The sequence below is a fragment of the Herpailurus yagouaroundi genome, unplaced genomic scaffold (genome assembly GCF_014898765.1).
Source record: "Herpailurus yagouaroundi ecotype Mexico unplaced genomic scaffold, PumYag 100, whole genome shotgun sequence".
NCBI lineage: Eukaryota > Metazoa > Chordata > Mammalia > Carnivora > Felidae > Herpailurus > Herpailurus yagouaroundi.
This window is the reverse complement of record NW_024412391.1, coordinates 42,279,441-42,293,143: the sequence shown is the minus strand read 5'-3', so window position 1 is coordinate 42,293,143 and position 13,703 is coordinate 42,279,441. Positions and strand designations below refer to the sequence as shown.

The following is a 13,703-nucleotide window of genomic DNA, read 5'->3' as shown; positions in this document are numbered from 1 at the left end:
CCTGTCTTGTTTCTGTGATTTTGTCTTTTTTCCTGCCTTTCCTTCCAAGTTTATTGCACACTATGTGGTAGTTGCTATACTAGGCAACTAAATCAGAACATTTGGTGGAGTGGGCCATGATTAGGGTTTTTGTTTTGTTTTGTTTGAGGCTCCCCAGGTGTTTCTTTTTTTTTTTTAATATTTATTTATTTTTGAGAGAGAGACAGAGTGTGAGCAGGGGAGGAGTGGAGAGAGAGGCAGACACAGAATCCTACTCAGACTCCAGGCCCTGAGCTGTCAGCACAGAGCCCGGCGCGGGGCTCGAGATCACGAACCGTGAGATCATGACCTGAGCTGAAGTTGGACGCTCAACCGACTGAGCCACTCAGGCACCCCAAGCCTCCCCAGGTGCTTCTAAAGCAAAAGGAGCGATGTACCCCATAACCAACAAGGAAGTGCAGTTTCACAATGGTAAGAGAAGGGCAAATTAAAGGAAGTAAAATGTATGAAGCAACATCTACTCTCTGCCAAGCCTTTTGACCTTACTTCCCTTTTCCCATGACAATTCTTTCATCATCAAAGTTTACTGAGTGCCAGCTATATGTCAGACACAGTGCTAGGTCTTGTATAGAGTGGTGAACAAGAAGGTAAGATGACTGCCCTAATTATGCTTATTGTCGATGAGATAAATAGAATTTTACAGATTTGGAAGTGAAAGGGAAAATTTAAATTCTGACACTGAACATACCTGGATACCACTATCAGGGAGCTGGACTAGAATATGATTTGTAAGGTAAATTTGTTGCCCACCAATAGGCCTATAGGGCCAGGTAGGAAAAGATTATTTTGATGACCTGCTATTTCAGATTATGTCACCAATGTCTACCCGTGAGGAAGAGTGATGGAAGTCTCTGAGAGTAGATGCGTGTCTGTCTTTGCCTCCATGATAATGTCTTGCAAATCTCTGTCATATGTTGAAGGAGTTTAAAGGCATGGCCATACTAAGCAGTCCACATGCTCAAAACATGGTCAATTAAACCTCTGCAAAGCACTAATCACAGTCTGGCTCCTTCAAAATTTTATTATGAATACTATATATATATATATATATATATATATATATATAAGAATATATTATACTGTATCTGAGGTTAGGAAGCGTAATAATAAACAGATATCCACAAATGCACCAGCCATCCTAAGAACTGGTATGTTACCAATACCATTGAATGTACCCAGAGCACTTCTCTGTGCCAACCCTCTGTCTACCCCCCAGAGAGAACCACTGTCCTGAAGTTGAGGTTTAGAATTTCCTTACTTTTGAAAAAAGTTTTGCTACATATATACGTTATCTCCAAATAATATATTATTTATTTTGGCTTGTGTTCGTGGTTCGTTCTGTATGTATTCTTCCGTAGCTATGAGTCCTTATGTTGTTGCATTCATCTGTGGTTTATTAATTTCCTTTAATGACAAAAAATAGCCAAAACTATAAAACCCAAAAGAAAACATAGGAATAAATCTTTGTTACCTCGAGTTAGGCACCGGTTTCTTAGATATACTAGCAAAAGCATTAAGTGACAAAAGAAAACAGAGACAAATTGGACTTCATCAGAATTGAAAACTTTGGGGCTTCAATGGACACCACCAAGAAAATGAAAAGACAGTCCACAGAATGGGAGACAATATTTCCAAATCCTATGCTGGATGAAGGACTAATTAATATTCAGAATACATCAAGAACTCCCACAACTCAACAATAAAAAGGCAAATAACTCAATTAATAAATGGGTAAAGGACTTGAAGAGACATTTCTCCCAAGAATTTACAAAAATGAACAATGAAAAGCACATGGAAAGATGTTCAACATCATTAGTCATTAGAGACACGGCAGTCAAAACCACAAAGGGATAGTTCATACTAAAAATGTCAAAGTGTTGACAAAGATGTGGAGAAATTCAAACTCTCATCCATTGCTGGGGATATTGCAAAATGGCGCAGCCACTTTGGAAAGTTTGGCAGTTCTTCAAAATGTTAGATGTAGAGTTACCATATGACCCAGAAATTCCATTCCTTTGGATATGGCCAAGAGAATTGAGAGAGAATTGAAAACACATGTCCACACAAAAACTTGCACATGAATGCTCATAGCAGCATTAGTCATAATAATCAAAAAGTGGGAACAACTGATGAATGGATGAATAAAATGGGGCATATCCATGCAACGGAATATTATTTGGCAATAAAAATGAATGAAATACTGACACAAGCTACGTGGATGAACCTGAAAGTATTATGCTAAGTGAACGAGGCCAGTCACAAAAGGCCACATGTTACAGGCTTCCATTTATAGAACAGTGTCTAAAATAGGTGAATCCATAGAAAGGGTAGAGTAATAGTTGCTGGGAGCTGAAGAGAGGGAGAATGTGGGCGTTACTGCTAAAAGATGAGGGATTTTTTGGGACATGACGAAAATATTCTGAAATTAAATAGTGGTAATATCCTAAAAACCACAGATCTGAACATTTTAAATGGGTAAATTCTGCAGTATGTGAAGTGTATCCTCAATAAAGCTGTTATATAGTACAAAGAATTTCTGTGTACCCTTTATGTAGCCTTCAAATTATTAACATCTAACATAATCACCATGAACTCATTAAGGCCAGAAAATTAATATTGACATAAACCATTTCCTATTCTACAGATTTTATTCAAAATTTTCCATTTGTCACCTAATAAGCTTTTTAGGGTCCTAGATCCAATAAAAGGTCATGCATTGTATGTATTTAGGTTTCAAGTCTCCTTAGTCCCTCAGGTTGGGTTTTGTTTGTCTTCTTTTCTTCTTTCTCTCTTCCTTCCTTCCTTCCTTCTTTCCTTCCTTCCTTCCTTCCTTCTTTCCTTCCTTCCTTCCTTCCTTCCTTCCTTCCTTCCTTCCTTCTTTCCTTCCTTCCTTCCTTCCTTCCCTCTCCTCCTCCTTCTTCTTTCTCAACCTTCTTCCTCTTCTTTCTCTTCATCCTCTTCCTCCTCTCCTTCTTCGTCTTTGGTTTTTCGTGACCTTTTGACCAGTACTAGCAATTATTTTGTGAAATGTCCCCCAATTTTAGTTTGCCTGGTGTTTCCTCATGATCAAATTCCTCTTAGACATTTTTTGAAAGAATATCACATTAGTGTTATTGTGTCTTCTTAGTACAATACATCGGAGGCATATAATATTGATCTGTCTCATTAATGGTAATGTTAACTGAGATCATTTGGTTCCTACATGCCAGGTTTCTCTACTGTAAAGTTACTAATTTTTTCCTTTCATCATAAATATTTTGAAGGGGAATACTTTGAGACGACATTGATACCCTGTTTCTCATCATAGTTTCACTCACTGAATTTAGCATCCATTAGTGAGTCTTGCCTGAAACAACTATTACTGTACTATTTGCCAAATAATGATTCCATTATTCCTTATACATTTAGTAATGGGAATATCCCTCCATTCATTTTTTAATTCATTAGTTCATACCATAATGGACTCTGATTCTAAAGCAATGTGTATTCTGTTTTGTGAAACAGAATAATCCTTATTGTAGGCTTTTGGTAGATTTTTTATCAAGTCAAGGAAGTCTCATACTGTGCTAAGCTGAATAATCGCCCTTTCTCAAAAACACTCAATCCTAATCCCTGGTACCTGTAAATGTTACTTTATGTAGCAAATAAAAAAGGAAGAAAGGAATGGAGGAACAAAGGAGGAAGACACACTTTGCAGATGTGACTAAATTAAGCATTTCGGGAGATTATCCTGGATTATCCAGAATGTCCCTAAATGCAGTCCCTAAAATGCCTCCTTATAAGAGGGAGGCAGAAGGATATTTGACCATAGACCAGAAGAAGTCAATGTGACCACAGAGACAGAGATTAGAATGATGTGGCCACCAGCCAAGGAATGCTAAGAGCCACCAGAAACTGGAAGTGACAAGGAATGTGTTATCCCACAGAGCCTCTAAAGGGAATGGGTCCTTGCTGACACTTTGATTTCTATTCTCCAGAACTATGAGAAAATAAATTTCTGTAGTTTATGCCATCGAGTCTGTGGTAATGGTATTATAGTAGCCATAGGAAACTAATACAGATATTGTTACTAGTTTGCCAAAAATCTTATCGTTAAGTGCATTTTAATGCTATCAAATCCACTTTTCGCATCTATTTAGATGAAACAAAAATGTTTTTCTTTTTTAAAATTTTAGTGTGGTGGGGCACCCGGGTGGCTCAGTCCGTTAAGTGTCCAACTTCAGCTCAGGTCATGATCTTGAAGTTTGTGAGTTTGAGCCGCATCTCAGGCTCTGTGCCGACAGCTCAGAGCCTGAACCGTGATCCAGATTCTGTGTCTGCCTCTCTCTCTGCCCCTCTCCTGCTTGCACTCTGTCTCTCTCAAAACTAAACATTTAAAAATTAAAATTTTAGTGTGGTGAATTTTATGATAGAATTTCTTTTCTTTTTTTAAAATTTTTAATGTTTACTCAGTTTTGAGAGACAGAGACAGAGTGTGAGCGGGGGTGGGGGCGGGTAGCAGAGATAGAGGGAGACACAGAATCCAAAGCAGGCTCCAGGCTCTGAGCTGTCAGCACAGAGCCCGATGTGGGGCTCGAACCCATGGACCTTGCGATCATAACCTGAGCTGAAGTGGGCCGCTTAACTGACTGAGCCACCCAGGTGTCCCTATGATAGAATTTCTAATACAAAAGTGTCCTTGTATACACGGGATCAACTAAACTTGACCTTTTTTATTCATTGGTAGATCAGGTTGTTTTAATATCCTGTTTAGGATTTTTACATACATGCCCGTAAGTGAGATTGTTCTAGAGTTTTCCTTCTTCTTCCTTAAATGTTTTTGGTAACAACATGATAGTGCCCTAGAACAATTTGAGTAGTATTTTCTTTTTTTCTGTTCTCTGTAAAAAAGTCTGTATAAAATTGGATTAATCTAGTTCATGAAAGGCAGAATTTACATATACAACCCTGTTGGCATGGTGTTTTTTTGTGGTGCAATTTTCACCTATTGACTCAATTTATTCAATGGTTAAGGACCATTACGGTTTTCTATTTCTCCTTGAATCAGTGTTTGTAAATTCTATTTTCCAAGAATTCTGCCCATTTTATCTGCTTAAAATTTGTTGCCATAAGTTTTTTTTCTAGTGATACTGCATTACCTTTTAAATCACTACACATGTAGTTTTCATCCTTATTTGAACGTTACATTTTTGATACCTAAGTGACACAGATTTACATTTTCATTTGTATTTTTTGACATTTTAACGTATACTGTTATTTTTGATTTTTAAACTAATTGTATATGGGCAGAGAATATGGGCTGTATGATGCAAATTCTTTAAAATATTTGAGACTTGCTGATTATGACGTTTAGAGATTTATATACATTCATTAAATCAAGCTCACTAATCATATTGTTCAACTCTTCTCTGTCTTACTGTGTTCCATTTTGGTTAATTTCTTCTAACCCGTGAATCTTACTGGCAGCAATGTCTAATCTGTTCTTTATCGCAAGCACTGGGCTTTAAATACAACAACTGTATTTTTCATTTGTAACAGCTCTTACTGGTTCTCCTTCAAATTGGCCTAGCCCTACTTGATGGTTCCTTGTTCATTGCTTATTTTCAACTCCATTTCTATGCGTGTAAATCTTTCATGCCTAGTTATTCTCTATTCTGTGCCTCATATTTCCTACATCGGAGGTGCCTTGGATAGCTCCACATTTTATAACTGCTTCCGCTTATCCTCAGCAATGGGTAGCCTGTTTCCCAGCATACTAGGTGATTTTTGATTATGAGATTACATTTGTGTCAAACTTAGCTAACAAAAATCTGAAATATTTTGTTTTTCTTTTCTTTTCTGTTTTTTTTTTTTTTTTCCGTTTTGTTTTGTTTTGTTTTTCGCTTTGAGGTCTCCTTCGGTTAAAAGCATCGCAATCACGTTTGTTGTAATTTGCTCTGAATTTAGTTGTATTTCAACGAAGGGGTCTTTCAGGTCTACTTTATCATTGTGCTGGAAGCAGAAAATGAGTCTACCTTTTATCAACTCTACTGGTAACTATCTTTTTCACTAGGCAGACAATCAAGTCTTTTCGCTTTTTTTTTTTTTTAATTTTTTTTTTTAACGTTTATTTATTTTTGAGACAGAGAGAGACACAGCATGAATGGGGGAGGGTCAGACAGAGAGGGAGACACAGAATCGGAAGCAGGCTCCAGGTTCTGAGCCATCAGCCCAGAGCCCAACGCGGGGTTCGAACTCGCGGACCGCGAGATCGTGACCTGAGCTGAGTCGGACGCTTAACCGACTGAGCCACCCAGGCGCCCATGTCTTTTCGCTTTTTAACTCGTAAGCTTTCCTTCTTAGAGCAGTTTCGGCATACAGCAAAATAGAACAGACAAATCCATTACATCCCCTGTCCCCACGTACGCACAAACTCCCCCACCATCGACTTCCCCCACCACAGTGGTACATTCGTTACAACACATGAACCTACACTAATACATCATTATCACTCAGAGCCCCTAGTTTCCATTAGGGTTCACTTGCGGTATTGTGTATTTTATGGATTTTGACGAATGTATAATGACATGTCTCCATCACTGTAAGATCATACAGAATAGTTTCACTGCCCTAAAGATCTTCTACACCCTGCCTATTCACCTCACCCTCCTCCCTAACCCCTGGCAAGAAGTGAACCCGTTACTGCCTCCATACTTTTGTCCTTTTCAGAATCTCATATAGTTGGAACATACCGTATGTAGCTTTCTCATACTGACTTCTTTCATCTAAGTTTCCTCTATGTCTTTTCATGGCTTGATAGCTCATTCTTTTTAGCGCTGAGTAATACTGTCCATTGTCTACACTACAGGTCACCTGCTCACCTACTAAAGGGCATCTTGTTGCTTCTAAGTTTTGGCAATCATGAATAACGCTGCTACAAACATCTGCACGAAGGGTTTTGTGTGGACATGAGTTTTCAACTCCCTTGGGTAAATACCCAAGAGTATGATTAGTGCATCATACGGTAAGAGTTGTTTAGTTTTACAACAAACACACAAATGGACTGCCAAGGTTCTGTACAAATTTGCATTCCCACCAGCAATGAATAAGAGTTCCTATTACTCCATATCCTCCCTAGCACTTGGTGTTGTCAGTGTTTTGGATTTGGGTCATTCTAATAGGTATGTAGTGGTATCTTATGGTTTAAATTTGCAATTCCCTAATGGCATATATCATGTTGAACATCTCTGCATATGCGTGCATCCCACCTGCATATCTTCTTGAGTGAGGTGAAGGTCTTAAGACTGGGCCTGGTGGCTCAGTTGGTTAAGCACTGGACTTTGGTTCAGGTCATGATCTCATGGTTCATGGATTTGAGCCCCGTGTCGGGCTCTGTGCTGACAGCTCAGAGCCTGAGGCCTGCTTCAGATTCCGTGTCTCCCTCTCTCTCTGCCTCTCCCCCACTCAAACCCTCTCTCTGACTCTCAAAAATGCATAAACACTAAAAAAAATTTTTTTATTAAAAAACAAAAAGACTTGGGTCCGTTAAAGTCTTTGACTATTTTTTTTTAATGGGGTTGTTCATTTTCTTATTGTAAAAACTTACAGTGCAGGCTTTCCTACTCTGGCATTGGTTCCTATGGAAGTTTCTGCTTGGATTAAGTTGTGGTATTGGCGTCTTTCTAATTTGTGGACAAGTGGTTTGCCCTCTGACCTCACTTCTCTCACAGATCTAAGAAGAGTTGTTGACTTTTCAGTTTGTTTAACTTTTTACTTGTTCTTGGGATCGAGTGGTAACTTCTAAGCTCCTTACATGCTGGACAAGAAACCAAAAGTCTGTTAAGTCTTTCTTATTTTTGTGTTTTCCAGGGTTTCCTATATAACTTTTATATATAGCACGTGCTTAAGGACTTTTGCTAAAATTTGTTGAACATCATTGATAATAGCTTATATTTTCAAGTACTTTCTAACCATCAGTCACTGTTCTAAGTGTTTTCACATACGTAATCTATTTACGTTCTCACAAGAACTCACCTACAAGTGCTATGATTATTCTCCTTTTATGGATAAGAAAGCTGAAGAACAGAGAGTTTAAGTATCTTCCTCCAAGGGGACACAGCCAGTGAATGGGGAACCAGAATTCAAACTCAAAATATTTGAGAACCCATGCTCATAACCACCATTCTCTACAACACAGCTGACTCCTAAACTTCCTGATAATATTGTGACTTCGATTTAATCACGAAGAATTCCAATAGTCCAAGAGATTATTTCTCTTCCTAGTTATTTTGAAAACTGCTAATATATTTCAATTTACTGCCCAAAGATCTGAAGTTAATGAAAGAGAATGACTTTGAATACACATTCCCTGTAAGGCATTGCCAGAAAATGATTATATGTTTATGCAGTCCACACAGAAACTGATGTGGCCGGGAGTTCTATTAGTTCCCAGAAACTGTCGAAGGTCTCCTCAGTCCATCAGAGATACTTCGTGTTGCCTAAAGTGAATCTAATACTGGAAAAAGACCTCCAAGTTCCTATGAATAGAAACATGTGCACTGTTTTCTATGACAAATTAGCACTGAGACTTGCATAAATATAACTTTGAGGGTACTAATGTTTTAAGCCAACGTAGGTTGTTCTGATTCTATTGCGTATACATTGAGGTTCACCACCATTAACAGACAAGCCAAAGATCATCGTTGCCCTGGAGGCAACCTCAGCTGTAGCAAAATACATAGTCTGCTTTAGAAGCGCTATTTTGTAGTCTGCACTCGGACTGACGGCACATTTTGTTCTCTTTCTTTTTTTTTTTATCTTTAAAAAAAATTTTTTTTTTTTAACGCTTATTTACTTTTGAGACAGAGAGAGACAAGCATGAACAGGGGAGGAGCAGAGAGAGAGGGAGACACAGAATCTGAAACAGGTCCAGGCTCTGACCTGTCAGCACAGAGTCCGACGCGGGGCTCAAACTCACGGACCGTGAGATCGTGACCCGAGCCGAAGTCGGACGCTTAACCGACCAAGCCACCCAGGCGCCCCTTGTTCTCTTTCTTTATGGAAACATGGTTTATCTGTACCACTAATCTACTCTCTTTTTTATCTAACAACTGATTCAGAGCTTCAAGTCTCAGAAATATTCTGATTTCATTAAAATTCATATTGGTTGGTTTAAGACACATGGGAAACAAGGACAGAGAAGTCTACATATCAAAATATTGGGTTGTTTTTAGTCAATACAGTCTTTATCAGTTAAGATAAATGGATACTCCACGGATACTCCATGGCAATTAGCCAATATCAGGAGAGTTTATATTCTCAGGGGAGATGCACGGTCCACCCTATCCTCACGTGGTTGAGAAAAGAACCACATTCTAGTTAAATGTATACCGTGAGAAAATGTATCTCCCAAGGGCACAAAAAATGTACAAACTTCCTTATTTGCTCTCCCCTCAAAAAAACCCACTTTGCATTCTTTGATGTTATATTATAGTCTATTGTTTATGCCTTGAAAACACAAGCGTTCAGCTCTTTATGACCTAATAAATTTGTAGATAAAATCTAATGATTTATGGAAAAGTTCATAAGATATATTTTCGATGTATCACTAATTTATGGAACTTATTTTTCATTCATTCATTCATTCATTCATTCATTCTTTAGATCTGCTCCAGTGCTGGACATGACAGCCTGTAATGGCAGTCCAGTGTTCTAAGTGTGCCCATAGTTGTAGAGACAACATGGTCTGAGAGCTTGCAGAAGAGGACGACCAGCTAAGTGCTTTAAACAGGTGTGCAAAGAAGTCTCCAACTGGCAAGCATGAAGGACCCCCCAAAAGAACCAAACACTAGGACGGTTGAAATTCTGACCTCATCCAGCCAGACCCTTTCTTTCCTAGAAAGCATTTCATAAAGTTCTGCAAATTTGTAATGCATTTGTAGACTGCATGGCATCGGTCTTAGATTATTTTCAGTAAAGGCTGTATGTATGTCTAGGGACTCAAATCATCAAAAAAAAAAAAAATGGGGCCTTCTAGGTCTGGCATATTTCAAAACACAATCGAGTAAGGGTACGTGTGGTGATGGACTCCCTTACACGGTAATGACAGCTGTAGCCTGAATAATCCTGAGGGAAAGTATTCCTAATAGAGACATCGTAGACCTGTGTATTCCTCATGCAGAAAATGGTCGTAAAGGGTTTGGCTCAAATTAAAGCAATATATTTGGAGAATTTTTTGACCAGTGGAACTAAAGTATCCTGAGGTGAGGTTGCCTTTTTTCTAATTTATACAATTTGTGCTGGAGACCAGCTGCCCTGTTTTTGGCTCATCTCAAACATTACTCTTGCGTCTGCCAGGAAATAGAGAGGAAGTGGATCACCTCGGGTGGTGATCTCGATCATGAGCACACTTACCCTGCAGAGCTGGCCCATATACCACGCCTGGGACAGATGATAAGAGCCCAAGAAGATCAGAGAAGGAAGTGAGAATAAAGGAGCAGCAAAGAAATTCACAGGATGACTCTTCCCTCCATCACTTGCTCTTGGTGCCTGTCTAGGATCCATGACCCCTTTGCCTGAATTTTCAGGGCTTCACGCTTTCACTTTCCTTTGGTACATCCAGCACCAAATCAGGCAGAACACCTCAGACAACGAAGTACTTGAATTTACACTCCTCAAGACAGAGACTCTTTCTCATTCATTGTTTCAACTTGACAGCCTAGCACGCTCTTGGGCTTAACGTAGATACTGAAAAAATGGTGGCTAAGCAATGGGAATGAATACAATTATTAGGTAAAATGCATCTTTTGGAATAACCAGTTGGCTGCATTTATTCCTGACTTCGTGGGGATTAATATTATAAAGCAGGCAATAAGGCAAAACCGGCTTCCACAGGCCAATCAACTTCTTGGCTCTGCTGTACTTCTTTTCTCAAGAAATGATGAGAATTTCTTTGGCATGTGCCAAAGAGAATTCCATTTTAAGGAACTATCAGGGGACAGTGATTTAATTAGAAGGAAAAAAAAAAAAAACCTTAATTCAACAAAATCAAACAGTAGGGGAGCTGTTATTTACATTTGTAAAATATCTTAAAGATAAAAACATGGCGGACGTCAAATTACAAACAAAAGAAAGTCACCTCTGCTCTAGATAATCTAAAAAGTTCATGAAATCAACAGTAAAAGAAGTAACCCTCTTACCTTATAATTATCCATGATTTCAGCTAACCATAGCTTAACGGACTTTACTGTATCTTCTCGCATGTACTTTTCAACTTGGGATCCATCACTAAAAGTCCGGTTTCCCACGTGGATGGCTTGTCTCACTTGTGGGAGGGACAAAAATTTCCCATAGTAATTTTGGTCCTCGGGTTCCTGGTGGAAGGAGACATCAGAAAAATATCAGAGAACATGACTTGGTGACAGGAACAACGTGCTGGGAAAGCTTCAAATTTCTCAGAACATAAACCATCATGAACAAGATGAGACATGGCTGTTAACTCTGGTCTCCACCCTGACATTTTTAACTTGGGGGTTGTGAGGTAATTTAAATGTTACTGACAATAAAACTGGATGATCTGATACCTTCAGAGCCTAATAGCCAATTTGCAAATGCTCGATTTTCCTTTCTCGGTAACGAAACTTCTGCAGTCTATGACTCCAATCAACAGCCCCGCTTGAGGCCAAGACCGGAAAAACGGAAGAGGTGAGATTATCAAAAGCCATTTGCTTCTTGTTGGAGGCTCTTCGGGAGGAGGGTCAAATAGACCACAGGAGCCGGGGTGGTGGCATGGCGGACTAAAAGCTGGGCATTCTTTTGCATGTTCTTCTGTTTATTAAAACCATACATAGAAAATTATCAGCTAACCATAATTGAAAGGGGGAAATATACCAAGTGTAAAAACAGATGATACCTTATGAAGGACATCAGACAAAAGAAAAGTCACCCATGATCCTTATTTAAAAAAAATATATATTGCATAAAAGTCTGTGGTATTGAAAAGCCTGTGATATTCATCATACTAAAAGACAAAGGAGCAAGTGCTATTTTAAAAAATGACAAAAATCATAAAAAAAACTTAGAGTTTGAGATCAATAATTTTGTGCATCATCAATTTATGCTAATTTGTTGAATACGTTAGTTTGTAAGGAAAAAAGAAATGTAATTACATTCTGTTTCTCTCTTGCCTACCATATGTTTTCCTCTTGGTAGACTGTAGATCCAAAACCACAGGGTTAGCAAATTCTATTGAAATTAGCTTTGTATTTTATTTATGAAATAGTTAATAAATAAGGCAATTTTAAAAACAAGATACATTGTCATATACACTAGACAAAGATCGTACAAATCCAAATCCCCACTTTGGCTCCCTTGGTTATATTTGATTAATTCTTCACAAAAGACATCAACTTTGGCCTGCTTTTATGAAAGAAAACTACTTGAATACTTTAAGAAATATTCCAGAGAGCTTGAAGTGAGGGCCATACTAAGCGCACAAACCTTCTTAAGTTAAAAGTAAGACAAAGCAAATATTTTCATAAAGGCTTTGGCAGTTTTGATTATCCAAGCTGCCTTAAGTACAGAACAAATAATGTGGACACTTTCAAGAAATTCACTACAGTCTTGGCATTCTGGAACCTAATACCCAGAACTGCAATCCTGACCTATCCTTGACAAAAGAACTTTTGTATCACAAGTTCTACTGGGGGGAAACTGTGTTAATCAGAGATTGTTCTGAGTTATCTGGAATATCATACATTCTTGATGGTCAGATTATAACATGTACAACATCAGTGGGGGAAAAAAATCCTACAGATTAGTAGACCAAATAATGCACTACAGTTAGGACATATTTATCTAGTATAAAGTCAGCTATAGTATTTCTCTCTCTCTCTCTTTTTTAATATATGAAATTTATTGTCAGATTGGTTTCCATACAACACCCAGTGCTCATCCCAAAAGATGCCCTCTTCAATACCCATCACCTACCCCCCCTCCCTCCCACCCCCATCCCAGCTATAGTATTTCTCAAGTCGAAGGACGTTTGGTGTTACCAAAAGGTTGAAGCAAACACTAGTATAGTTTGTAAACTGTTGCACTCATTACCTTGCACTGTAACAGGTTATAGTAACTAGGACATCCTGTGACATTCTGGAAGTAAGAAGGGCTGTTTGTTAAGTCACCATCTAGTAGTTTATCCAGTACCTAGGTCAGGAGAGAGGGAAGAAAGAAACAAGGAAAACATCAGGGTAGGTAAAAACATACAGACATTTGTCATTGCATTGACACTCCTCCATTGTTTTGTTCAACAACCTTTTATCGCACATCTTCTCTGTGCTAGACACTGTCTCAGGCATTGGGGACATGGCCCTGTGAACACGACAGAGCAAGTCTTCCCTAATGTAGCTTATATTCTAGAGGAGGACAATAAGCAAGCACTCATAGGAAAAACACGCAGTAAGGTAAGCGTGAGAAGTCCTAAGGAGACAAGTAAAGAGAAGAAGAGTAGGGAATGTCATGGGGGTGTGTGGGCCTGTGTGTGTGTGTGTGTGTGTGTGTGTGTGTGTGTGTGAGCACGGATGCCGCGGGGAGGAGGAAACAGAGGTCTCACTGAGAAAGTGGCATTTGAGTAAACACCTGTTGGAAGGAAGGAAGTGGACCATGGAGACATCTAGGGAAATAACATT

General features: G+C 38.8%; 1 protein-coding gene across 2 annotated transcripts in view; it reads right to left on the bottom strand.

Moving 5' to 3' along the window:
* Nucleotides 1-13,703, bottom strand: part of CPVL (carboxypeptidase vitellogenic like) — a 120,131-nt gene that overhangs the window by 48,222 nt on the left and 58,206 nt on the right. For both annotated transcript variants that reach the window (XM_040472367.1, XM_040472366.1), the window contains 2 exons: nucleotides 13,123-13,221; nucleotides 11,217-11,390 (listed from right to left, as the gene is read on the bottom strand). In XM_040472367.1, coding sequence (XP_040328301.1) covers nucleotides 11,217-11,390; nucleotides 13,123-13,221 — 273 coding nt within the window. The remainder of the gene's footprint in view (nucleotides 1-11,216; nucleotides 11,391-13,122; nucleotides 13,222-13,703) is intronic.